The 24,631-nt window shown below is 42.9% G+C and overlaps 1 protein-coding gene and 1 pseudogene across 7 annotated transcripts; one reads left to right on the top strand and one right to left on the bottom strand.

Moving 5' to 3' along the window:
* Positions 1-1,632: 1,632 nt before the first annotated feature.
* Positions 1,633-12,020, bottom strand: Triml1 (tripartite motif family-like 1). Of its 7 annotated transcripts, none has more exons than XM_039094975.2 (6): positions 11,631-12,020; positions 8,864-8,959; positions 6,994-7,224; positions 5,270-5,292; positions 4,994-5,091; positions 1,633-2,495 (listed from the first exon to the last, which is right to left on the bottom strand). In XM_039094975.2, exons 2-6 carry the CDS (start codon positions 8,873-8,875, stop codon positions 1,957-1,959), a joined length of 903 nt encoding a protein of 300 aa, XP_038950903.1. In that variant the 5' UTR covers positions 8,876-8,959; positions 11,631-12,020; the 3' UTR covers positions 1,633-1,956. The 7 variants fall into 7 exon arrangements, with proteins under 7 accessions (XP_038950903.1, XP_038950900.1, XP_038950902.1 ...); XM_039094972.2 differs by lacking the exon at positions 11,631-12,020 and adding an exon at positions 10,805-11,175 and having other exon boundaries at positions 6,994-7,227; XM_039094974.2 differs by lacking the exon at positions 11,631-12,020 and adding an exon at positions 10,805-11,175.
* A 5,457-nt stretch (positions 12,021-17,477) lies between these two features.
* On the top strand, positions 17,478-24,198 carry Baz2a-ps1 (bromodomain adjacent to zinc finger domain, 2A, pseudogene 1; annotated as a pseudogene).
* Positions 24,199-24,631: the final 433 nt, after the last annotated feature.

The raw sequence follows: 24,631 nt of genomic DNA, 5'->3' as shown, positions 1-24,631 counted from the left end.
CAAAATCCCCACACTAAATAGATGCTTCCTGCTTTTCAGAAGAGTGAGTCAGATTCAGAGTTGAAATGCTTTGTGATAAATCAATTCTTGCCAGGCAATACATCTTGGAAGGTTGTTCAGCACAGAGTGGATGCATTTTCCTTTGTCAAAGATCTGTGACTCTAGTCCACTAACACTAAAGGTGAGTAGTACTCTTAGGCTGCCTAAACCTTCATGAAATATCTGTAAGAGTATACACCCACAAACACAGGGCCATGGGGTCTGCTGGACCCTGTCCTGCTGCAGGAGAAACAGCTGAGGGATCTTTAAACATACTCAAAGCCTCAGGTATAGCCACAAATAGAGAACATTCTACATGTTCCACAGTAGGAGGATGATGGCATAAATTGTAAAGTGGCCAGGCTTGTTGTCACTTGACTTCAAGCCCAGCAACTCAGGAGGCAGGGGCAGACAGATCTCTGAGTTCGAGGTCAGCCCGGCCTACAGAGTGCATACTAGGACAGCCAGGTACACAGAGAAACCCTGTCTTTAAAGAAAGCTATTAATAGTAAATGGGAAACAAATACAAATGTGCAAGGCAAATAAAAACAGAGCAGAGTGGATTGCCTGGCATCTGAATCCTGGCTCATTCCATTCCCTGCCTTTCAGCAACACAAGTGTGTCAGGATCAGAGAGACAGATTTTGATCAGTCAAGGTGACGAACTCTAGCACAAAGTCCAGTTTCGGACTTCATGTGGGCCTTTCATGAGTAAAGGGTTTGTTTTGGTTTTGAAGCAAGTTCTCATGAAGCGCAGGCAGGCCTCAAGTTTGCTGTATAATCGAAACTGACTTTGAAATACTGATCCTTCTGTTCTGCCTGTATCCTCCCTACAAATATTTTGATTATAGGTTTGCAACACCATGCTTCGCGCATGATTCACACACACACACACACACACACACACACACACACACACACACCACTCCTTTCAATCTACGTTCCACTTTAGATACAACCCATGACAATTCCCCTTTAGGAACCTGTAATCGGGTGCGTGGTGGTCAAGCCCTATCAGTTGGCTTGTCTTTTCTACAACACTATGACTGGTAACATTCTTTAAAATAAAATAGATTTCTATTTTTACAAATAGGGACAGAAAAATACTCAAAAGGTGATGTCTCCGAAAGCAGGACAAATCTCTACAGACCTACCTCCTCCAGCAAGTGGTGTGAGAGTCACCCACTAGAGTACCACCTCAACACCATGCCTGTCCTCCTCGGAGGTGGGCAAGGCTAGCACCAACCTTCCAGGGGCTAAAGGACTTCTGCTCTAGCCAACAGTCTCAGTTAAAACCCAAACCATTTAGCAACCATTGCCTTGATACATTTACTGACTAGACCTTTAGCTGCAATGAACTATAGAATGTTCTAGGCTCTTAAGATTATATTAATATGAATGGTCCTGATGCTAACAAATATTTACAGCATCCTGATCTTGTAAGCTTTCCTGAGGATTAATATGCCAGGCCTCATGGAAAAGTTGCTTTCAAGACAGAGGAGACTTAGGACTCAGCTAATGGAGGAATTCATTTACCAGGTGGCTACACAGGCAAAGGTTACATATATTATGCTAGGAAAGCAAATACACAGACTGAAAAAAATGCCATATATTTAGATAGCTTTCCTATGACAGAGAGGTAAAACAGGATACTAACAGTGCTGTCTGTATGTTGAGTGGCCAGCACACACAGTGCCGCTCAGATAACTGGATTAAAAGCAGGGTGCCATCTTTCTAGTCTTGGTGTTGAATAGATTTTTAATTGGCTCTTCATTGCAGAACTAGGTTTGTGGAAAGTCTTTGGGGAGGGAGGATATTTTTTCCAGGTAATCTGAGGTATGATGTCTTTGAATGCAGTAACCACTTTAGTGTCTCCTTGACCTTGTCTTCACTGAAGGAAGGTTCAGGGGATGTTCTGTCAGATGTGGCAGATGATAAGAGGGTCTGTATTTGTTCCCTCATTTGGAAGACAAGGAGAAAAGATAGGTCTGAGAGCTTCATGGAAAGAGGACGGAGGGAAGCTGTAGATGAGGGACTCATCTGTCACATTGTAGAATGCTATGTGTCCAGAGTCATAGTCCAAGAACACACCAACTTTATGCACTGGCTCTCGGACATGTTGACCTTTCAGGGGTGATGAAACCCAGAGACTATAATCGTCACCAATTTTTAAGCCTATGAGTGAGAAGAGGTCCCCAGGAGGTTTGGGGAGATTCCCCTTTCTGTTCACAGAGTCCTTGCAGATACCCACTTCCCACTCCGTCTTCTTTCCCACTTCCACCTCCCAGTAGTGTCTCCCACAGGTGAAGATCTGGGCTCCCAACACAGTTGCAGACTGATCAAATCGCTCGGGGTTGTCAGGTAATTGCTGTTTGGTCCCTCCGTATCGCACACTTTTGAGATCATCGGACAAAAGTAGGTAAGCGTTGGCTGTGGCTGGATCTAGAGTTATATCTGCTGCAAGAAGAAAAGAGAATGAAGCTTTTGACATCCTTGGCAACCACCCTTATATATAAGTTTTAAGCTAAACTCTTAACAAATAGTCTTACTATTATGTATTTGCTTTGGAGACAGGATCTAACCAAGTAGCCCAGGCTGGACCTTAAATTGATAGTTCTCTCTCGCCATAGCCTCTTCTGTGCTGAGATTTAGCTATGACTACCAAGGCAGCTAGGCCTCTTTCTTAACTTAGGTGTTAGGCGGGCAAACAATTCCAGCACTCATAAGACTAAGGAAATGGGATATGAGTTCAAAGCCAACCTGGGCTACATAGTGAGTGGAAGGATAGTCTGGACTATACACAGCAATATCTGGTTTCAGAACCGAGTTTGAGGCTAAACAGCTCTATTTAATAAATTCAAGACCAGCCTGGTTTATACTGTAAAATTCTATTTCAATTTAACTTCAGTGGATTTGATAAGATAGCCTCCTTTAGAAAAGAAAAATTCCACTTCTAACTGGACTTAATATCTTATGTCATGAACTCCAATACTCAGGAATCTTAGTCAGGTGGATTAATATGAATTTAAGGATAGTCTGGGCTATATCATAAGACCCTATCTCAAAATAAACAAACAGAATACAGAACAGAATCTCTGAGCTTGTTTTTTACCACTCATGGAACAGACAGTGAGGCTGTAAGAAGAGACAGAGTAGAGTCATGTGAAGAGAGATTCGGCACATCTGTGAGGATAAGAGGAAACTGGGTGTAATAAAAATGCTTTTCTAGACAGTTTTAGAATTCTGGTTCTCTACACAAGGATGCCCTCACTGTTAGCCAGGGCAGAATTCCTGCAGTTCAGATAGAAGACATTCTATTGACATTTGTTACACTCCTTCACAGTGCTAATTATTTCCTAGGCATTATTGTATGTAATCATTGTTGCAATTATAATATTCTCATATTACCTGCAATAATACATAGCGAATAGATAAATAACAAGTGCTAGCGAGAAGACTCCATAGTGAGGAGTACATGATGCTTCTCCAGAGGACTGCAGTTAGATGCCCAGCACCCATGTCTGGTGGTGTACAACGTCCTAGAGTACCGTCTCCAGGGGACCTGACACCCCTGGCCTCCTTGAGCACCCAAATTCATGTACATTCACACACATACACATAGTCTAAAGTAATTCTTTTGTAAAAATAAAAACTTGAAAGAAGGGTTAGAGGTATCACACTGTTGGTGGAATGCCTGTCTAAAACATGTCCAAAGTCCTGGGTTCGATTCCCAACACTTAAACTAAATAAATAAAACCTGATGCAGTCACACAAACTTACAGTCACAGCACTTTGGAAGTGGAGGCAGGAGGATCAAGATCATCCTTAACTACATACAGAGTTCTGGGCCAACTTGGCCACATAAGACCTCATTTAACAAACACAAAACAGTTAAGTAAGCAAAACTAAATTTAAAAGAAAATTGAAATTCATACAGATTAACTTTACTAAATTACAAAATCATTGAATATTGTAATAGTAAATTTCTAATTCGTGGTTTTCACTATGCCATGGTCAAATGTAGCTTTGCGTGAGTTGGCACCCCAGTGACAATGTCATACAGCACATGTGAGCAGGAGGCCTTCATCCCCACCCACCTGTGAGGAGGTCACATGAGAGGACTCAAATTGCCACTGACTGTGGGATAATTTGCCCCGACTGAGGCAGGCAAGCATAGGGATTAGTCCAGTTTGGGACCCCATTTAGTTTTGAGTTATTCCCATACACATCCAATTATAATAATGTACTAAGCATTCTAGTTCCTTTATCTGCATGAACAGGGTGCACACACCCCTCTCCAAATAATGCACCTAGTAACCTCAGGACCCCTACTACCCGACACGCATCAGACTGTAAATAACCTCATAATTGAATAATGTTATCAGGCTATACATCTTTGACCAATGAGATATGTTTCCCATCCTAGATTACAATCTACTTCAGTTTCCAGTCAAAGGTTCTCAAAGTATCTGGGTATGATAATAGTGGGCCTGCCTCAAACAAAGTAGAGTTAAGACTAACACCCAAGGTTGTCCTACACTCATACTCACGTATACACCCATACCATGGGTGTATACCCCCACTGCCTGCCCACACATGGAGATTAAAACAAAAGAATTCAACCTAGCTTTTGTCCTAATAGGAATAGAGCTGACAAAGCAAGAGCCACTGTAAGAGGGCTATTGTGTGTGGTGGGAATGGTGTGGACGAATCACAGAACCCTTTGATAACAAGCAGTGCCTGACAGAACATCAATCAAGGCTTCTCGTGTCTTGACTCAAGCGTAGGTAGTGTTTGATCTTGGCGCCTTAGCACTGGCTCTAGATACTGCAACTGGGAAGCTCGTGTCAGGAGACTCTTTTATGGCAGAAGAAGCTGCCCAAGAGCTCAGGGGTACCCATAACATGCACGTAACTGTGGAAATCCCTGGAGATGTGACAAGAAGATGGACTTACTGCTGAATTTTCTCAGCATCTCCCTCATCCCGGTGATGCGACACAGACTCAGTTCCGTGATGGTTGTCTCTGGACACTGAAACAACAGGGACTCATACCTTCCAAGAGAAAACAGAACCTCATTCTCTCTGTGGCACAAACCACATAACACGCTCCAGCTGGCCAATCCACAGCATCTCTCCCCGGCAACATCCACATACTCTTCCCCGCACCATCACTATTTCATCAGCACCAGATTTCCATAGACTACACTATGGAGACCGAATAGAAACCTACCGATCCATGGCTCCTCTGACTTCCTAGGGATATAAAGAGAGAAAGGTTACTATGCATTCATCTCCATCACTATCAAATAGTGAACTGATCCTCATCACAATCTCACACCAGTTCCATAGACTCTACTTCCATGATCCTAGCACATCTGAAGAGGGGGTAACAGATAGGATAGGAGAGCAAAACCTCAGCCTCTTCTAAGGATGGTTTGTAATGAACATGAGATGAGAGGTTTCTCACTCTGACCAGAGAAGACTTTGTTCTCTTTTTTCACATCCAATCTTTTAATTAAAACAAAAGCAAATCTTATTTGCAGGGAGTAGGAAATGCACTTTGTCACAACACGAATATGGAGGTGAGAGGAAAAATGCAGGGGAGTCTGTTCTCTCAGATCACATGGATCTCAGCCATGGACAGAATTTATGTGCTTAGGCTTGACAGCAAGCATCTTTACCCACTAAGCAATCTCTTGCAGGCTCTTAAAAAGTCTTTTTTTAAATGTATTTTAGCATACATTCATTGTGCATAATAATGGATTTCATCCTGACAATTTCATACATGTATGTATTTGATGCATTCATATAAGTATATAATGTATTTTTTGTGTATCCATATATGCACATAATTTTGATCTTGTCCTCTTTCCACTTCTATTCATCCCCTTCCTCTTCTCATTGTGTCCACAATCGCATGACTTTGTTTGTTGGATGAACCAAAGAGTTTAATTAGGGTTATTTATGGGGGCATAGGTAAGGGTTTATTCACAGAGCATGGGCAGCTTACATCACTGATGGGCAGTGACTACATCACTGAAAAAAAAAAAGTCTCTTCCACCCCCCTACCCACAACCACTAACTGTCTAGACATGTTCAGAGATGACTGGGGACTCCTAAGCCCTCCTTGAATATTTAATACTCAAGACCAAACATTAACCTCATGTCTCAGGGAACCAAAGATGTGCAAAGAAAAATGCCCAAGTGAGAGCCGAGACCAAGCCCGTGTTTCTTCATTCCAATTTCACTCCAAAGTGAGCACCCATGTTATGCTTCTTATTGTCATTTAGTCATTTAGAAGACACAAAATTCGACAGCAGTCTTTGTAGAGTCTGATCATGAATGGGACCTAAAGCTGAAGTTGGTCCTGTGGCTTATGACTGAGAAGATATTAATGAGTGCAGGCGTCTTGGGGTGTATTAGGCAAAGATTGACAGTGGATTTGGCACACAGAACCCATGGATTCTGCTGCTTCGTAGCTGTAGGACAATCAGGTCTCCTTAACAGCCATCAATGTGATTATTAAATAGTTGCTACCCAAGGTCCCTTTTGTAGGTGATCGTCACCTGGAGGCTACATGATACTAGTACTTAACCCTCATCAGGTCTTTGAAAAGATTAAGTTTTCCATGCCCAGAAGCTTACAAATAAATCACGAATTTCTAGACAAAGCTGTGTTTGCAGAAGCAGGTCCAGGAAAAACTAGTCATCCCTGGGTTTGTTTATGAAATTGTTTTTGTTTTCTCTTTTCCTTGTTTGATTTCTCACCCTCTTCAAGAATTTTTAATACCCAGATTGTCAGTTCCTTAGGAAAACTCCTTTTAAGGCAGAATTTAATTTTTCAGATGACTACAGAAAAACTTAGTTCCTATGGCTTGAAATACCATGGATGGGTCACTGTGCATTTGGTTTTTTGCATTAATTGTTCCCAGTGTCCTCGTGAATTTTGCCTCACCTCAAAAGACTCTAAAGTCAAGTTCTGACAGATGGACTCGATCCGACCAATCATTTTGTTGATGCGGCGGACTTGCTGGGTCAGATGGATCTCGTTTTCCCTCAGCTTCTTCACGTTCTCCTTTTCCTCCTTCTCCAGAAGCTGGAGCTGGAGCTGCTCCTCTTCCTTCAGGAACTGGTGCATCTTCATGTACTCAGACACGACGACCTGCTTACAGGTCTTTGTCTCCTCCTGCTATCACATGTGCACAAAGTTCACACACGCGCGCGCACACACATGCACATGCGCACGCACGCACGCACGCACGCACGCACGCGAACACGCACACACACACACACACACACACACACACATGTTAGCAACAGAAACAATCCTATAATGTAGAATTTATATTGATACGATGGATGAAGAGTAAGGTTTTCAAAGGTACACGTGTACCCGATAGTCAAGAAAATTAGATTTTCTAAGCTAAGAACTGTCATTTCTACTGAACAAAACAAATGAAGTCAAACAACGTGACACATAGTAATCAGCACTATTTGGAAATAAATTGAAATCTAAGAGGAAAACAATTGAAAATAAAATTTAAATTAATAGTAGGAATATACAATGAATTAAAATTTAGAAGGAAAAATTATGAAAGGTGTATGTGTACATTATTAGACAATATTGGTTTTAAAAACAAACTTGGAATCGAATCACATACTAGAAATACATCACAAAACATTGCACTTAATTCGGGATGTAAGCCAGTCTGGTGACACATGTATGAAAAACTAGCACTCAGGAGACAAAGGCAGAGAGGTAGGAGCATTATATGTAAATTTGAGGTCAGTTTGTTCATCTCCATGGCCAGTTCCCAGATAGCCAGGACACAAAACAAACAAAAAAGAATTCAACGTGTACAATGAATGGTGGTCTATCACATTTGAAATCCACTTACCACTTGAGTGGCTAAGGTAGAAAAAAAACAAAACACGAGTTTGAGTCTAACTTGGGCTACACAGGGAAAGGCTGTCTCAAGCAAATATTCCTCATTGTCTTCATTTATTGGGAGACTCAAATATTCACTTTGAATGTCCTAGGATGTATGAGTGTGTGTGTGTGTGTGTGTGTGTGTGTGTGTGTGTGTGTGTGTGTGTGCATAATACATCTGTGCAGGCCATAGGACAACCTCAGGTGTAACCAATCTTCACCTTTGATTGGTTTGAAGCATGGTCTTACTACTGTGTACCTCAGGTTAGCCTGCTATTGAGCTTCTGATGATTGTTGTATGTCTGTTTGCCATCTCCTGGACAGGATCTCAGGGGGCCGCAAATACTTGCCCTTCTGACTTTTATGAGGGTTCTGAACAACCAACCACACTCACGTCTTGAGGCTTGCATGCCAAGTGCTTCTACCTGAGCAAATTCCCCAGCCCTAATATCTATACTGCTTGTACCATATTAAACATTTCATTCTCTGCTTGAATTGCTAGACATTTCAAATCCAAATCTGTGACTAACCTCATACATTCGTGGCAGTATGAGTCAATCTACTATTTTGCCATTGTCCCATCCTCTTTACTTGCTTTTAATTGGTATGCATGTTTTCCCCAAGCTCCCGAGAGACATTTTTAAAACTGGGTTCCATCCTAACTTGCAAATACATTACTTGTATTTGAAAGAATATCAATTAGATGCATCACAACATATCAACCAAGGAAGACAAACAAGGAAAAACAAATCTACCTGTGGTGAGTGAACTTGAGCTAAACACACAATGGCTGGCATCCAAAGAGCAGGGAACTGTCTATGACAAAATGGTCCTTTCTCCCTGACATGTGACTAAGTATCCCACACACAAGACCAAACACTAGACAGACGCTGACCTTACACAGCATTACACGCTCCTTCTCATGGTTCAGAATGGCTTGAGCTTCCTTCTTCCTTTTCCGTAAAATATTTACGATGTCCTGGAGTTTTTCCTGCAACAGAAACAAACCCCTTGGCAAACAAGCAAGGTATCCAGTGGTAAAAAGATCAGGAAAACTAGCCATTGGGAGATGACTGAGGCTCTCAAAGAAAGGGTGGAAGCAAGAACCACACTACATGAAGGTATGTACCCATGGGTGTCATTGTGCCCTGAATAAGAATTAGCTTTTAGGACCAGTTCTGTGTTCTGAAGTTGCCATTGAGCACCTCAACTTACTTTGTGCTGCTCCTCAGCCTCACTTGAGAAATATGCCCTGTTCATGCCGTGATTTGGAGGTGAGAAATTAATGACACTCTGCTCATCGTCAGAGAACACCCTACTGGGCCCCGGTGTTCTCCCACTGTTGCTCTGCTCGTCCTCGCTCTGCAGCACCTGGCATCTGAGCTGTCTTCCAATGTTAGCCAGTCGTCCCAGGCGCTCATTAGCTTGGAAATGAGGGGCTCCCAAAGTCCTCCAGCACTCGGGACAAGACAAAGGTGTGTTGTGCTCCTCCCAGCTCTTCAGGAGGCACGTCAGACAAAAGCTGTGCCCACACTCGGTGGTCACTGGACTGCTAAAATAATCTAAGCAGATGAAACAGGTGAGCTCTTCCCTGAGGTTCTCCATCAAATCTGCTGTGGAAATTTTCTCATGGACAGACATCAGGACAAGGCAACACTTCTAGTCTGGGATTACAGGAGTCCTCTTCCGTCACAGCTGGGTGAGCCGGAGCTGTGTGCTTGTCACAAGAGACTCTTGATCTCCTCCGTGCCTGAGTACACCAAATGATACATGTTCTCCAGCACAAAGCCAATTGTGACTTAATGTGGAACTCCTAGGCACTGACTCATCACCAGCCCCAACCTTTTATTGAATGTTTTTCTACACATGTCACATGCTAAATGCTGGGGATCTGCTATAATTGGATTTGTTTTTTAGCTAGTTCCTGTATGTAAATGATACCACAAAACCATTTACACACATGGGTTTGGGGTTCAGAAGATTAATTACTTAGTGTAAACCACCACAAAAATTGGAGAAGTCTCTGCTATGTCAATAGGAAGTGTCTAAATCTTTCAGTAAAACCACACTTACAAAACTAGTTGGGAAAGAGGAAAACTACAGCATACATTCTTTTTCTTGTTAAACCCTTTTCTCTGCTTCACCAAAGCTTAAGGAATCAAGTAGTCTGTGCATTTGTTCAGTTGTATTCATCCTAATAACTATACAATTAAACTATTCCTTGACGTTAGACAATGAATGGACAGCTATGCTTATCCCTCTCCATGGAAAGACCATGCAGTTCACATGACCAAGAAGATCAAGTGGTAGTCTTGACTATTTCCTGAAGACACCATTGCACCATGGAATGGATAGAGATAATTCTATCTTGGTAGAAATATAATTGTGTTGCTGATTTCTACCTAGAAATGTTCACACTAGTCATAAACCTCCTGACTCTCTTTTCTTACTTGGCAGAAACTGAGTGGGCAGACATTTTTCTTTTGATGTTTGAAAAAGCAAATGTGTAGTACAGGGATTTATGTACAGGGACCTCTACAATTAGTTCCAAGGGCTATAAAACCACAGTGGCATGTGACCGTGAGTCGTTCTTGTCCTGCCCTCTACTTACATGCTATTTTCCAGGGTGTGTATCTAATGCTTCATTCAGTGCACCATACCAAGTTTATAGCCCCTGTTGCTATCCAGCTTGGCAACCTTCTGCACATCGATATAACCAAAGTTACCCCATTAACCTTTTGTCCCTGACTTTTAAGAACTGATCCTCTTTCCCCGCTCAATTCTTGAAGGCTATTAGGTGTTGTCTTATCTTCAACTTTGACAAGCCAAAACTTACCTTCCTGAAGTCATTGAATTGTCACTTCTTGACCTGGTGGCAGAGATCCAGGGTGAAGGCATTGATTCAAATATTTTAAATATGTGCGATTTGCACACCATTTTCAAAAATTAGGATTTGAATTTAAACGCACTATTAAAAAGTTCTATTCTCCACAGGAAGAGACGTGGCCTCAGTGAGACACCATAAAAGCACCTGGCTTAGGTGATTTCCAGACTATTTGGACACAGCTTCCCAATAACTGTTAGAAATTAGTCATAAGCAAAACTCTTCCAGAAAATTAATATACAATAACTCTAAATTAAATGCATCTTAGTAAAATGAATTTTTGAAATGCTGCCACCATTCAATGTAATTCATATCCCAACCTAGAAGGAGTCCTAGAACAGGTCTCACAGTTGAGTTGGAGTACATCATAGAGCCCACATTCCGATTTGGAATTAGGAGACTGACATCTTCTACCTTCAATTCACACTACTGTTCCATTTCACTTCTTTCTTCCAAATACATATGTGTCTTTTATAAGCTTCATAAAAGACTACCTGTGCCCTATTCATTTCTGACCAGGAGAATTTTTTCCTACATACCAATTTTCAAATAAGGGATGATGAACCATGACCATAATTCTAGCACTCAGGAGGCTGAACCATGATGATTGCTTGTTACAAGCCAGCCTGGGGCAAGGTCCAAGCTTGACCAGCTTACAGCCTAGTGAGACTATCTCAAAACACGAAAATTAAATGTTTTAAATGAACAAACAAAAGAATCACATTACTACATAGTTACGGTCTTCACTTGGCTGAAAAAAACTCTTACACCCAATTACCTTCTGTAGATGAAAAAGAAAATTGAGGTTCCAATAAGTTGAGCTGAACCTCCATGCTTCGGTCAAATCAGGCTGGGAAAACTGGATTCCTCTCCACAGTCACTGTCTTTGCTCAGCAGATTACAATACATCTTGCTTATTGCATTAACACGAAAACTTCCAATTATCTGAACTAAATGAATTCTCGCTGATGGTATCAGAAGTAAGTAGACAGCTGTCATTAAGGCATGAGTTTTACACCCACTGGCACATGTCCTTGTTGGGAATGCAGCCTTTGTTATTTCTTTAAATATCAGTATGAGAGTGAGCTAAATCCTCAGAGAAGCCCACCCACCCCTAAAATATCCTCCATAGTCCCTCAAGGCATAGTGTTGCCTGACTCCTAAAGCCAACACCTCAAGTATCTTCCTCTGCAGTCTTACCTCTGTGATGAGTCCGTGATGAGGTCATGCTAAGGGATATCCCACGGTGAGAGCTGTCCAACTGTCACCCACATGTGGCTAAAGTTGAAACTATAAAAAAAGAACGAGAGAGAGAGAGGGGATGACTGGCAGTGAGTTTAATGTACAAGTGATAAGTTAAAAAATTAAATTTAAAAAAAGAACTTGAAAAATGCAAAGGTAATAATATAAAGCCCTTCATGCGTATTAAGGGTCATTGGGATAGATTATGCTTATTTGGAAAATATCTTGTATGAAATCCTCGTTTTAAAAATATAACTGTCATTTCACATCAGAGTGTAAAAGATAGATTATTCAACTAACGGTTTAGGATAAGTGAGTGTAGCCATCTGGAAAAATAAAGTAGAATCTCTATAAACAACCTATCCAATGTGTGTTCCACATGAAGCAGTGTGTGCCTGCATATGTTCCTCGAAGTGATGGACTTCAGACTACTTCCCGTTGAGTTAATTATTTTATTTTGTTTTATTTTATTTATATTTGTTTTGTTTTGGATCAGGACTCTGTAACTCTTTTCAACTTTGAAATATTGTTTCTCCCAAGAAATCTGTATGACCCTGGGAAGATAGGGTATATATAAAATAGTTGTGCAAATCAAACATTTACTGATGATAAACAGAACAAGATGTTTTTAAGCAATTCTTTGCAATAGTACAATTTTACCACTTATGAAAGATGAAAAAATTTCCTATTAATGAAATGGATGTGCTCATTTATTTTATATAAAAGATAAAGTCTTAACTGAATAGCTGATACTGAAGGGCTATAACATACTCAATGTTTTTCAGAATTTATCTGTTTACATATTTATTTACTCTGGTCTTTTGTTTAGTTTGGTTTGATTTGGTTTGGTTCGGTTTGGTTTGGTTTGGTTTGGTTTGGTTTGGTTTGGTTTGGTTTGGTTTGGTTCAGTTTGATTTGGTTTGGTTTGGTTGGGTTTGAGAGGATTTTGTTTGTTTGTTTATTGTTAGACTCCATGGGGCCCAGGCTTTCTTCAAACTTGCTACTAGCTTCAGCTGGTCTTGAATTCCTGATCCTCCTATCTCACCTCTCAAGCTCTGGGATTATAAGTGTGTACTACCATGCACAGTCTGATCAATATTTTGATTTTACAATCATCAAGTTTGAAATAGTATGAAATGGGAGACATATGTTTAAGGGCCTTTCCGGAAATCATTGAAAATTCTGTCCTAATCTCAAATCCAAATATATTTATCAAGGACTAAGAAATGGGTGTAAGGAGCTATAACACAGAGTGTAAGACATGTGACTGAGACCTGAAAATTCAAGAAAGCTAAAGGAAGAATGCATCATGTTTAAGGAAAAGCAACCCAGAAGCTTGAAATCCTTGTACAGGACTGTGGCCAAGCCACGTCAGCCCAGCAAGTAGAAGGTAGGGACAGTGTGACCTTTGCAACACAAGCTAGGCTGGGCAAACCACAAAACTTTGTCTCTCTCAAAAAAGAAGGAGGAGGTGAAGAAAATGAAGAAAAACAAGAATGAGGAAGGAGAAGAGACTTAAAGCATGTTTTATGGTTACAGTCTAGACTAGGACTCAGATGTCAAGTGCATGCTGACACCACCTTCCCCTAGTAGACTAGATGTCTGCCTGCCTGATCTAGACACACCATCAGTCTCTCTTAAACATTAACTCTTAACAGTGTAGTAATTCCCTATCTTAACCCCATGTATGAGGCATCTGGAAAGGGAAAGGAAGAAAGAGAGCAAATTGAATTTTCATGGAGGAGGACTCAGATGGTGGCATTCAATATTATCTGGAGGTTGCTAGAACTCTAAGCTGGAAACTCTTAGACCAAGACCTAACCTACAGGACCCATGACTTTTGATGACTCTGGTGTACTATAAAGTTTGGAAGGCACACATTTTGGTATCAAAACTGATATAACTCTCTGGGTGATTCTAATACTGTAAGAAATCTTAGGATCAAGTCTGCAACTCAAAAATGACTTACCCATAAGGGCTGGATTGCTAGATATCTGGAGGCTAATCTCTAGAACACTGTTTTACACTCTCTCCTGCCAAAACCATCTTGCTTCTCCTGTATTACAGAGTTCCCAGCATGAACTGCAAGTGAGTAGTGAGGCCTAAGGTAGATGTTTAACATCTCAGACAACTTCTCTATCAGGAAAGCATCAGAAAATGAAAATGCATTCTGTCTCAAGAGCTGACAAATGTCTGGTGTTGAAAGTCAGGCATTCCTAGTTGAGCCTAGGCATGTGGTAATCTCTGCACTTGGGGAAACTGAGTCAGAGATGTATGGCAGAACACTCTCACAACAGAACATCACTTTTTATTTAATCATTAATGTATTATTTTATCTACATTGTTTTTATGAAATACATTGATCATATACTTCCCTTTCCTCAACACCTCCCAAGTCTTCCCCACCTCCCTACCCACCCAACTCCATGCTTTCTCTCAAAAAAAAAATTAAAAAATAAATAAATAAATAAATAAACCAAGCAAACTAAAAGAAAAAGAACCCAAAAACCCAACAACAGAATGTACTTCTTTTTAAAGATTTTATTTATTATGTGTGTGTATATACATGTGTGCTCAAGGACACACACACACACACACACACACACACACACTACAGCACATGTGCAGAGAGGTCAGAGAACAACTTTTGGAAGTAGGTTTTTTTTTCCCTTCATCTTTGTCTCCATGATCGAATTCAGCTCCACAGACTTAGCAGCAAACAGCTTTATCTTTTACTGGTTGACCCATATCTCCTGTCTAATAAAGTCACTCTAGACTCAGAAAAATGAACAATAACTCCCCCTTGCAGTTTTTCCAAAGAAGATGGTCACAGACTGGAGGTATAGTCAAACCACCCTGTTAAAATGGGAAGACCCAAGTGGTACTAAAGGCTGGAAAGTGTAATAAGTTCCTGCCTGGAAGAGGCTAGCCCATTAAAAGAACCAGTAAAATAGCTGGCCAGTCATGACTGAGAACTTACACCAGAATGAGTTTAGTGGGGCTACCCAGAAACAAAACCCAGGCACGGTTTCCAAAAAATATTTAATGACTTGCTTGGCTCAAGCATAACTTTTTCCAACCTAACCAGGTTTGAGAAAGGAAAGTAACAAAGCCGCTGTTGGTGAGCACACAGAATTACAAAAGAAAGTCAATCCGTGTTCTCCTATTAGATCTAGATCTTCAACTCCTTGATCCTCCTGCCTCAGCTCTCAAATTCTGGGAAAATAAATGTTCACTGCCATGCCCACTTGGATCAATATTTTGATTTTTAAAGTTACAAATTGCTAGAATTCTACTTTGTACTATTTGATTTTGTTATTAGGATGATAATCTTAAGGCAGATTATTAGAATGAGAGGTAGGGGTGGAAGGAGAGAGGAGGGAGGACAGAGGAGGGAGAGAGAGAGAGAGAGAGACAGAGAGAGAGAGAGAGAGAGAGAGAGAGAGATTGATTAGGCAGGCAATTTAGGACTGCAATCCCAAGTAAGATTATACATTCAAGGCCTACCTGGGCAATTTAGCAACCATTTGTCTTAAAACTTAAGCAGAAGAAGAGGAATTAGCAATACAGGTCAGCTTGCTAAGCGTGCTCAAGGCCTTAACTTCAATCTCCCTACTGCATAGGAAGAAGAGGAGAAGGAAGAAGATTGGAGGAAGAGGTGAGGAAGAAGAGGAGGAGGAGCAAGGGGTGGGCAGGAAAGAGTGGGTGTCGGGAGGAGGAGAGGAAAAATGGAAAGAGAAAAGGAGTGAAAAGAAGAAGAAAATTCTTTTGAAAAAGTACTATTGTTAATGTTAATTATATGTATGAGCGCTCTGTCTGCATGTACACCCCCATGCCAGAAGAGGGCATCAGATCCCTTTATAGATGTCCATGAGCCGCCATGTGGTTGATGTGAATTGAACTCAGAACCTCTAAAAAAACAGCCAATGTTCTTAACTGCTGAGCCATCTCACCAGCCCCAAACCGAAATGTCACTTCTTTTTTTACATTTAACATCAAACACCTTTATTACACAAGATATGAAAGATAGTTTATTTGTCTTTCCGGGTTTCAGTCTTCTACAGATAGAACTCCAGCTCCTTGCCTTTGAGCGCATAGCCATCTGCTCCACCACACGAGCCTGGTCTTGAGGCAATACAGGTGAGAAGCTTGCCCTGCTGGAACTGCTCCTCCAGAAACCGCTGGTTTTGGCATTCTTTTTCCGTTTGTCATATTTCCTTTGAATTTTCTTTGATTGTTTTTTTGTTTGTTTTTTTGTTTGTTTGTTTGCTTGTTTAAAATCTCTTCCTCCTCAGGAGTCGGCTTGGCCCCTTCTTCTGGTCCAGGAGCAGTGCACAGTGGGACTGGCACCACGGCCGATACAGTGTGTTTGACCTCAATAAGCACAATGCAGTTCTTCACCGGGGTCTTGGTGTGGACAAGCTCGTTGTTGGATGCATTTTAGACAACATCAATGATCCTTGTTTTTCGAGGACAACACTCGGAGCCCAGGAAAAGTCCCCTACATCCAATCTCAGGGCACAGTACTTCTTACTGCCTCCTCGAACTCAGACTGTGTGTATGTGGCCAGAGGCAATCTTAGTGTTGGCAGCCGGCCATCCCAGATCACACTTCCGCTTCTTGAAGTAGGATTTTCTCTTATCCCCGGTTTGCGGCACTTATGCCAGTAGTCCCGAGAGATGCCTATCACTCAGCTCTAGCTGGAAAGAGCTGAAATGTAATTTCTTAAACTCCTACTTTTAGAGGCTAAAAAGTCCAAGATTCGAGGAGGTCATTGCTTTAACCTTTGGACGCAGGGCTGCCAGCAGATAGAATCGTGCCTAGTGCTAGACCTTGCTTCTTCAGTAAACCCCAATGGTTCGTGTATGAGAAGCTTATTCCCCACCTTTGTGATATAGACAGCTGGGGGAAAAGTTTTCTTCGAGAAGTATGGCCTAGAGGTTGGGGAGGTAGCTCTGTTCCTAAGAGAGCTTGCTGGGCAAGCATGGGGACCCAAATTCAAATCATCAACACTCAGGTAGAACGCTGGCCAAGACAAGGGACACCAGTAAACCTGGGGCTGTGGGACCAGTGTGGAAACAGGAAAAACTCTGGGGTTTGCTAGGGTCAACCTAGCTAGCTCCAGCTTGGGTAGCAGACCCCATCTGGGAGGATAAGGTAGAAAGTCATAAAGCAGACAGACACTGGGTGTCTATGTCCTCTTCTGGATGGCACATGCATATGCACAGGGCATGCACTCTCTCACGTATGCACACACACACAACACTGAACTCACACCTACATACATTTTTTTAAACGAGGTTGGAAAGCAGTTAAGAGCGCTCGTTGCTCTTGCTATGACCAGAAGTTGATTCCCAGCAGACACATCTAGTAGCTCACAATCATGTGTAACTCCAACTCCTGGGACTCTATCAACGTCTTCTGGCCTCCACCAGGTACCCACACTCATGTACACATATGCACATACAAACACACACATACATGTAATTAAAAATATAAAATAAATAAATAAATTTTTTTTTGTTTTCAATCTATCCCTACCACAATTTCCCCTCCCTCCACTGTTCCCAGTGCCTCCCCCAACCTCCCTTCACACAAGATCTCATTGTCCTCAATTTCCCTTCAGAGAAGAGCGGTCCTCCCAGGGATCTCCACTGAACAAGGCACAAGATACAGTAAGACTAGGCATATACCATCATATCAAGGCTCAGTGAGGCAACCCACTAGGAGGAAAAGGGTCCCAAGAGCGGATGAAAGAGATTAAAATAAAATCTTTTTTAAAACAATGGAAGTGCAACCTAGTAGGGGTGGCATATTAGGTTTGGGCAGTGTGCCTACAAGGAGGACTATGAGGTCCTTGTCTCTTCTTATTCTTTCTTGCCAACCATGTGATGAGGGGCTCTGTTCTTTTCCATGTCCTCACATCATTGTGTGCTGCCTTGCCACAGATACCAAAGCAAGGCGAACTGATGACAGACTGGAACAGATTAATTTAAATAACCATTTTATCTCTAAGTTACCTAAGGTATTTGCTAAGGTATGGGATGGGAAGCTAGCTGATACCTGCTATGTGATTATGGATGGTGGTCAGAGATGGTATGGTCAGCCAGAAACCCAGACATTAGTGTCAGACTCCATTTAGCACAGCCCTCTCTGTAAGAACCAATGAAGGAAATCCCTTGAAGATGACTTCAAATCCCCTTGAGGACAACATGCACATATTTGGACAGGATGTCCCACAGATGTTCCACCTCTTAAAGATCCTACTATCTCTCATACTAAGAACCAAGCTGCTAACACATGAGCACTTGGGGAGAAAAACGCATCCCAACCATCAAGTCTATTAAAACAAGGTAAGTTGTCTAGGGGAACAAATCAGCAGGGCTTTGCAAATATAAAGGCATTTTATTTAATTCTTGAGCAAGTTCATATTTGCAGATTGGTATGATCAGAGGTTAATGACTGTGACGATTGGGTTCAAAATAATTAAAACTGTCGCACAGCTTGACAGTTGGTTGCAGTTCTCAGCTAAAAGCTAAACTGGGGTGATAGGAGTGGGAATAGAGAGGAGTGAACTTTCCTAATGAAATTTAAAGGAGACTAGAAGTGCTAGGGCCTGATTAACTAGAGAATTGTGAAGGGGATAGTCACTTGGAGCCGATAGCAAGATTTGCTTAACTGAGTGGATGTGTTCAGTTATAGAGAGAGGACAGTTCATTTTTATATTCATAGACATCAGCTATGGGTGTGAGGGCTTTGAGATACCTGCAGGATACCTGAATGGAGATTTCTAGTTAGTACATATACATATGACTCAAATGATCAGAAGAAATATCTGAACTTTAAATAAAGGCTTGGCATCAAGGAGGCAACTGGGGAGTCGCCAAGATGATTCAGCCAGTAAGTGCAGGCACACACACGCACAAGCACACTCTACAGATAGATAGATAGATAGATAGATAGATAGATAGATAGATAGATAGATAGATAGATGAATGGATGGATGATAGATAGATGATAGATAGATACTTGTTGAGGAAGAAGTGAATTGAAAACCAGAGTACAGATAATTATCCCTGAAAATCATGTAGAATGGAAAGTCCAGGTTATATTTTATAGTTGCTGGCTGCTATTGCTATTTCAAATAGAGCCTCAGGTCTAAGTAGAGTCAGCTTCTCATTAGTCTTGAGTATTGGAGTCAGGTGTGGCCAAAAGAGAATCAAGCATCTTGCTGATGAAATAGAAGCAAATGGTCATTATTTATTGGATATTCCTGGTTTCCCATCCATAACCCCCATACTCCTCTCCCTTCTTCTCTGAGGGTGTTCTGCTCCCAACTACCCACCCCTTCCTGCCTCCCTGCCCTGACATGCCTGTACACTGGGGGTCTAGCCTTGGCAGGATCAGGGGCTTCTCCTCCCACTGGTGCCCAAAAGGCCACCCTTTGATACATATGCAGCTGGAGTCATGTGTCTGTCCATCTGTACTCTTTGGGGTGTGGTTTAGTCCAGGAGAGCTCTGGTTGGTTGGTATTGTTGTTCTTATGGGGATGCAAGGCCCTTCAGCTCTTTCAATCCTTTCTCTAACTCCTCCAATGGGGACCCCGTTGTTCAACGGTTTGCTGCTAGCATTTGTCTCTGTATTTGTCATGCTCTGGCTAAGCCTCTCAGGAGACAGCTATATCAGGCTCCTGTCAGCATGCACTTCTTAGCATCAGCAATATTGTCTGGGTTTGGTGACTGTATGTATATGGGCTGGATCCCCAGGTGGGGCAGTCTCTGGATGGCCTTTCCTTCAGTCTCTGCTCTCAACCTTATCTCCATATCTCCTCCAATGAATATTTTTGTTTCCCCCTTTAAGAAGGACTGAAGTATACCCACTTTGGTCATTCTTCTTCTTGAGCTTCATGTGGTCTGTGGATTGCATCTTGGGCTAATATCCACTTATCAGTGAGTGCATGCCACATGTGGTTTTTTTTATGATTGGGTTACCTCACTCAGGATGATATTTTCCAGTTCCATCCATTTGCCTATGAATTTCATAGAGTCATTATTTTTGATAGCTGAGTAGTATTCCATTGTGTAGATGTACCACATTTTCTGTGTCCATTCTTCTGTTGAAAGACATCTGGGTTCTTTCCAGCTTCTGGCTATTAAAATACGGCTGCTATGAACACAGAGGATCATGTGTCCTTGTTATATGTTGGAGCATCTTTTGGTTATAAGCCCAGGAGAGTTATAGCTGGATCCTCAGGCAGTTCAATGTCCAATTTTCTGAGGAACCTCCAGACTGATTTCCAGAATGGTTGTACCAGTTTGCAATCCCACCAACAATGGAGAAATGTTCCTCTTTCTCCACATCCTCACTAGGAGTTTTTGGTCTTAGCCATTCTGACTGGTGTGAGGTGGAATCTCAGGAATGTTTTGACTACTGAGATTTTGAACTTTGCTCCTCCCCATTCCTCCAGCACATCACATTTCCATCACCCCAGTATGGCCTACTACTCACAGTACCCATCTGCCAATCCTGGTAACAACCTTAAGGACCCACCCCTTCTTTCTTAGTTTCCTTGGGGGACCATACCTGCTCAACAGTATCCTTGGGAGCAGCCAACAACCTCGCACCTTCCTAGAATGTAAGCAGTGACATCTATCCTGATGAGACGGCAGAAAAGGAGTGACAGAAAATGGCACTGGCTTGATAGGCAGCCTGGAGCTGGAGGAAGAGCAGCCAGAACTAAAGGTATGTGGCTACAATGGTTCTGACTCCTCTGTGGAGTCTTTACACCAAGAAGTCTCCATTCTGGTCTCCGATCCCACAGTGAGCTGTTTAGATGATCCTTCTCATCTTCCTGATCAACTAGAAGATACTCCAATCCTCAGTGAAGACTCCCTGGTGCCCAATGACTCTCTGGCATCAGAGTCAGTGAGCGGAAGATTTTCTGGTATTGATAACAAAGTGCTGATGGGTGCAGAGGACAAGCTGCCTCTGGAGACAGACCTATGATCTCTGCCCTCAATTGTCCTTCTCTCAGTAATGCTAATGCCTTCAGTCTCCTGGCAGATGACAGCCAAACAATTAGCTTCCATCTTTGTCAGTCCCACCTCCCCACCTGTCCTACAAGATAGCAGCTTTGGCCTGTGACTCTGAAGAGGAAGAAATGGAGACGCAGTCTTCAAACTTTCAACGCCCCCTGACTGAGCCAGCCCCTGACCAGCCGCCTCGTATTCAAGTACATCCAGCAGTCTCACCAACAGCCCCCCAGCAGCCTCCTTGGCAGCATCTGCAGAAATCTTTCCAGCCATCTCTCCAGTAGCATCCTCCCCTGACCCTCCTGAAATCTCTCCAGCAGTCTTTCCAGTTTCCTCACCTGCTCTCTCAGCCATCTCTTTGGAAGCCACTATAACAGCTCCAGTGACTTCTCCTCAAGGTTCCCTGAACCTTCTCCAGCATCTGCCTTCCAGTCTCCCCAGCAAGTAAAGATCTCAGCAATGCTCCTGAAGCTTGTGCCGATCAGGCAGAAATGACTGGACAAGCATCCACAGTCTCTGGTAGTGATGATGTACTGAAAAGGCATATTGCTACCCCGGAAGAAGTTTGTCTTCCCCTCCAACATGGATGGTGAAGAGAAGTGCACATCAAGAAAGGCAGCCATCGGGGCTGGAGAGATGGCTCAGCGGTTAAGAGCGCCCGACCGCTCTTCCAGAGGTCATGAGTTCAATTCCCAGCAACCACATGGTGGCTCACAACCATCTGTAAAGAGATCTGATGCCCTCTTCTGGTGTATCTGAAGACAGCTACAGTGTACTTATATATAATAAATAAATAAATCTTAGATAAAAAAAAAAAAAAAAAAAAAAAAGAAAGGCAGCCATCAGTGACAGGAGGAAACTCGGTATTATAGGAAGAGAATAAAGCAATTTCCAGAAGTCATCAAGTACCTGAGCCAAAGTGTGGTGCACAGTGTCCACCGTGAGCACTTCAGTCCCACATGCCTGTTGGATATACACCAGTGGGCTTGCAGTGGGTCCAGTTATCAGCAGAGGAGATTCCTTCCAGAATTCAAGCAATCCTAGCAAATGGGGCCGACCTCGAAACAATGAGAAGGCTAAGAACAGGAAGTCCCCAAAGTGAAGTGGGGCCGAGATCGGCCTCCTAAGATCCGAATGCATGAGCTGTTGAATAAAACAGCTTCTGACTTCCAAGGAAACTGGAAACCCAAGAACTACTGAGTGAGGGGGATAAAATAAAGATGACTAAAAGCAAAGACAAGATGAGGAAGAAGATACAGGGGGAGAGACTCCTAACCAAGGGTAGCCTAAGCAGAGGTGCTTTCAGAGTTTGAGGAGAAATGACTTCCCTTATGGTTTATAGGCCAGAAACAAGAGGAAGCAAAACACCAAGAACTTAAAGCAGAAGGACACTAAGAAGAAATTCAAGACTGAGAAGGAGAAGCTGAGACAAAGCAGGAGAAGCTGAAGGGAGGTGAAAGGGGACAAGAATAAAAAGGTAAAAGCGAAGGGAAAGAAAGAGCCCAGAGCCAGGCCATACTGTAAAGCAGACAAGATTCTTGCCACATGAGGTGGGTGGAGGAGTGGCAGAAGCAGCAGGTTATCTTGGAGGGGGTGAAGAAGCTCACAGAGGGTATGTGTCTGACTGACCACGAGCCCCGGCCTGATTTCACACACATCCCTGGTTTGAAGTGTCAAAGTCCAGTAGGGCTTTCTCAGATTGCTTGATCAGAGTGGAGTTCCTGCACAGTTTTGACAAAGTGCTGGGCTCTGACCTTACCAAAGATGTTCCTAGTCTCAGTCTTGCAGAAGGGACTTTTATGTTAAGGTTAAAACTTAGACAAAGTATAAGACCTGCTGGTACAGCTCCTGAAGGCTGCACTCTACAATCCTGGTCTGCCCTCCCACTGTCAGTTCCTAAAGATCTTGGGGGGAAAGGTGTCATAGATCCATTGACCAGAGAAAATGTGCCTAAGATACTGCACTGCTTCCTCATGGCATATAGAAGGGAGCCATCGGTCTATGAAGTCTGCATACCCAGCCACCTCAACAGAAGGCTGCTATTCTAGCCTTCCTCATGCATGAACTCAACCGTTCCACCACTATCATCAATGAGATTGACAAGACTCTGGACAATATGTCTAGCTACAGGAATAATGAATGGATTGTTGTAGGCAGACTCTGGAGACTGAAAACTACTCTGGCCAAGCAAACTGGGCAGCCTGAGGTTATGATGGAGGGGGCAGAAGGTGGCCCGGGACGAGGCACAGTGCTAGGATCATGGAGGAATCTAGACAATCCATCCCACAGGATGGATTCAAACCCGTGGCATAGAAGAGGAGGAAGAGGAGGAAAATATAGCAGCTGCCCATGGTCACAGGGGTCGAAGAGATGAAGAGGTTGATGTTGCAGCATCTAGTATTCCAGAGCTAGAGCGCCAGATAGAAAAACCCAGTAAACGTCAGCTCTTCTTCAGAAAAAAAAGCTGTATCACTCATCCCAGATGCTTCGAGAAGTGTCGGTGGATCAAGACGCCATTACTGGGTATTATCTTATCTACTGGCATCTTCGTGGAAGGATTGGAGGGGAGCACAGTTACTGAAGACGGAATAAAGCACGAAACTGAGTCCTTGACAGAAGCAGTCACTTCAACGCCCAGCTCTGCCCGAGTCTCTGTAATGGGTGAGTTTTAACTGGCTCCACCGTCTCTACTTCTCCTACCTGGTCCCGAGGCTAACCTCGAAAGCCTAAGCCTGGCTCTCTGCAGCCTCAGCACTAGGGACTCAAGTTCACCCAGGACCTCAGCCCCAGCCCCAGCCTCAGCCTCAGGCCCCTACCCCATCCCATCTTCAGTCAAGTAGCAGGTTCCTACAGCTGGAAGGTTTCGCTTTCTCTCTGAATCAGAGTCAGCACAAACTCAGCCAGTCTGCCTTCCTGTCTTGACTGAGCCAGACTCAGAACCGCAACTCCCTGTTCAGTAGCTCAGCCCTCAAGCCCCATAGCAGCCCAGGAAAATTAGATTCTGCTCCATCTCGGTGCTTGGAGGAGCCAGAGCCTGATGAGGCCCCATCCCCTCAGTTCTCAAAATTTTAACCCAGGGTTGCTCCTTTCTAAAGGAAATACAGGGACAAAGTGTGGAGCAGAGACTGAAGGAAAGGCCATCCAGAGACTGCCTCTCCTAGGGATCCATCCCAGAGGTAGCCACCAAACCCAGTCACTATTGCTGATGTCAAAAAGTGCTTGCTGACAGGAGCCTGATATGGACGTCTCCTGAGAGGCTCTACCAGAGCCTTACTGATACAGATGAGGATATTTGCAGCCAACCCTTCGACTGAGCACAGGGACCCCAAAGGAGGAGTTAGGGGAAGAGCTGAAGGAGCTGAAGAGGTTTGTAACCCCATAGGAAAAACAACAATATCAACCAACCAGACCCCCCCACCCAGAGCTCCCAAGAACTAAACCACCAACCAAAGAGTCCACAATGGAGGGACCCATGGCTCCAACTGCATATGTAGCAGAGGATGGC

This window comes from Rattus norvegicus, chromosome 16 (assembly GCF_036323735.1).
Source record: "Rattus norvegicus strain BN/NHsdMcwi chromosome 16, GRCr8, whole genome shotgun sequence".
NCBI classification, from domain to species: Eukaryota; Metazoa; Chordata; class Mammalia; order Rodentia; family Muridae; genus Rattus; species Rattus norvegicus.
The sequence above is the reverse complement of the archived record's forward strand: the minus strand, read 5'-3'. Positions and strand labels throughout refer to the sequence as shown.

Coding starts and splice junctions, on each gene's coding strand:
- Triml1 (XM_017600368.3), bottom strand. CDS start 9,609: ATGTCTGTCCATGAGAAAATTTCCACAGCAGATTTGATGGAGAACCTC. Junction 8,960..9,183: donor AGGCTGAGGAGCAGCACAAA/GTAAGTTGAGGT, acceptor TTTCTGTTGCAG/GAAAAACTCCAGGACATCGT. Junction 2,496..4,993: donor GATGCTGAGAAAATTCAGCA/GTAAGTCCATCT, acceptor TTCTTCTTGCAG/CAGATATAACTCTAGATCCA.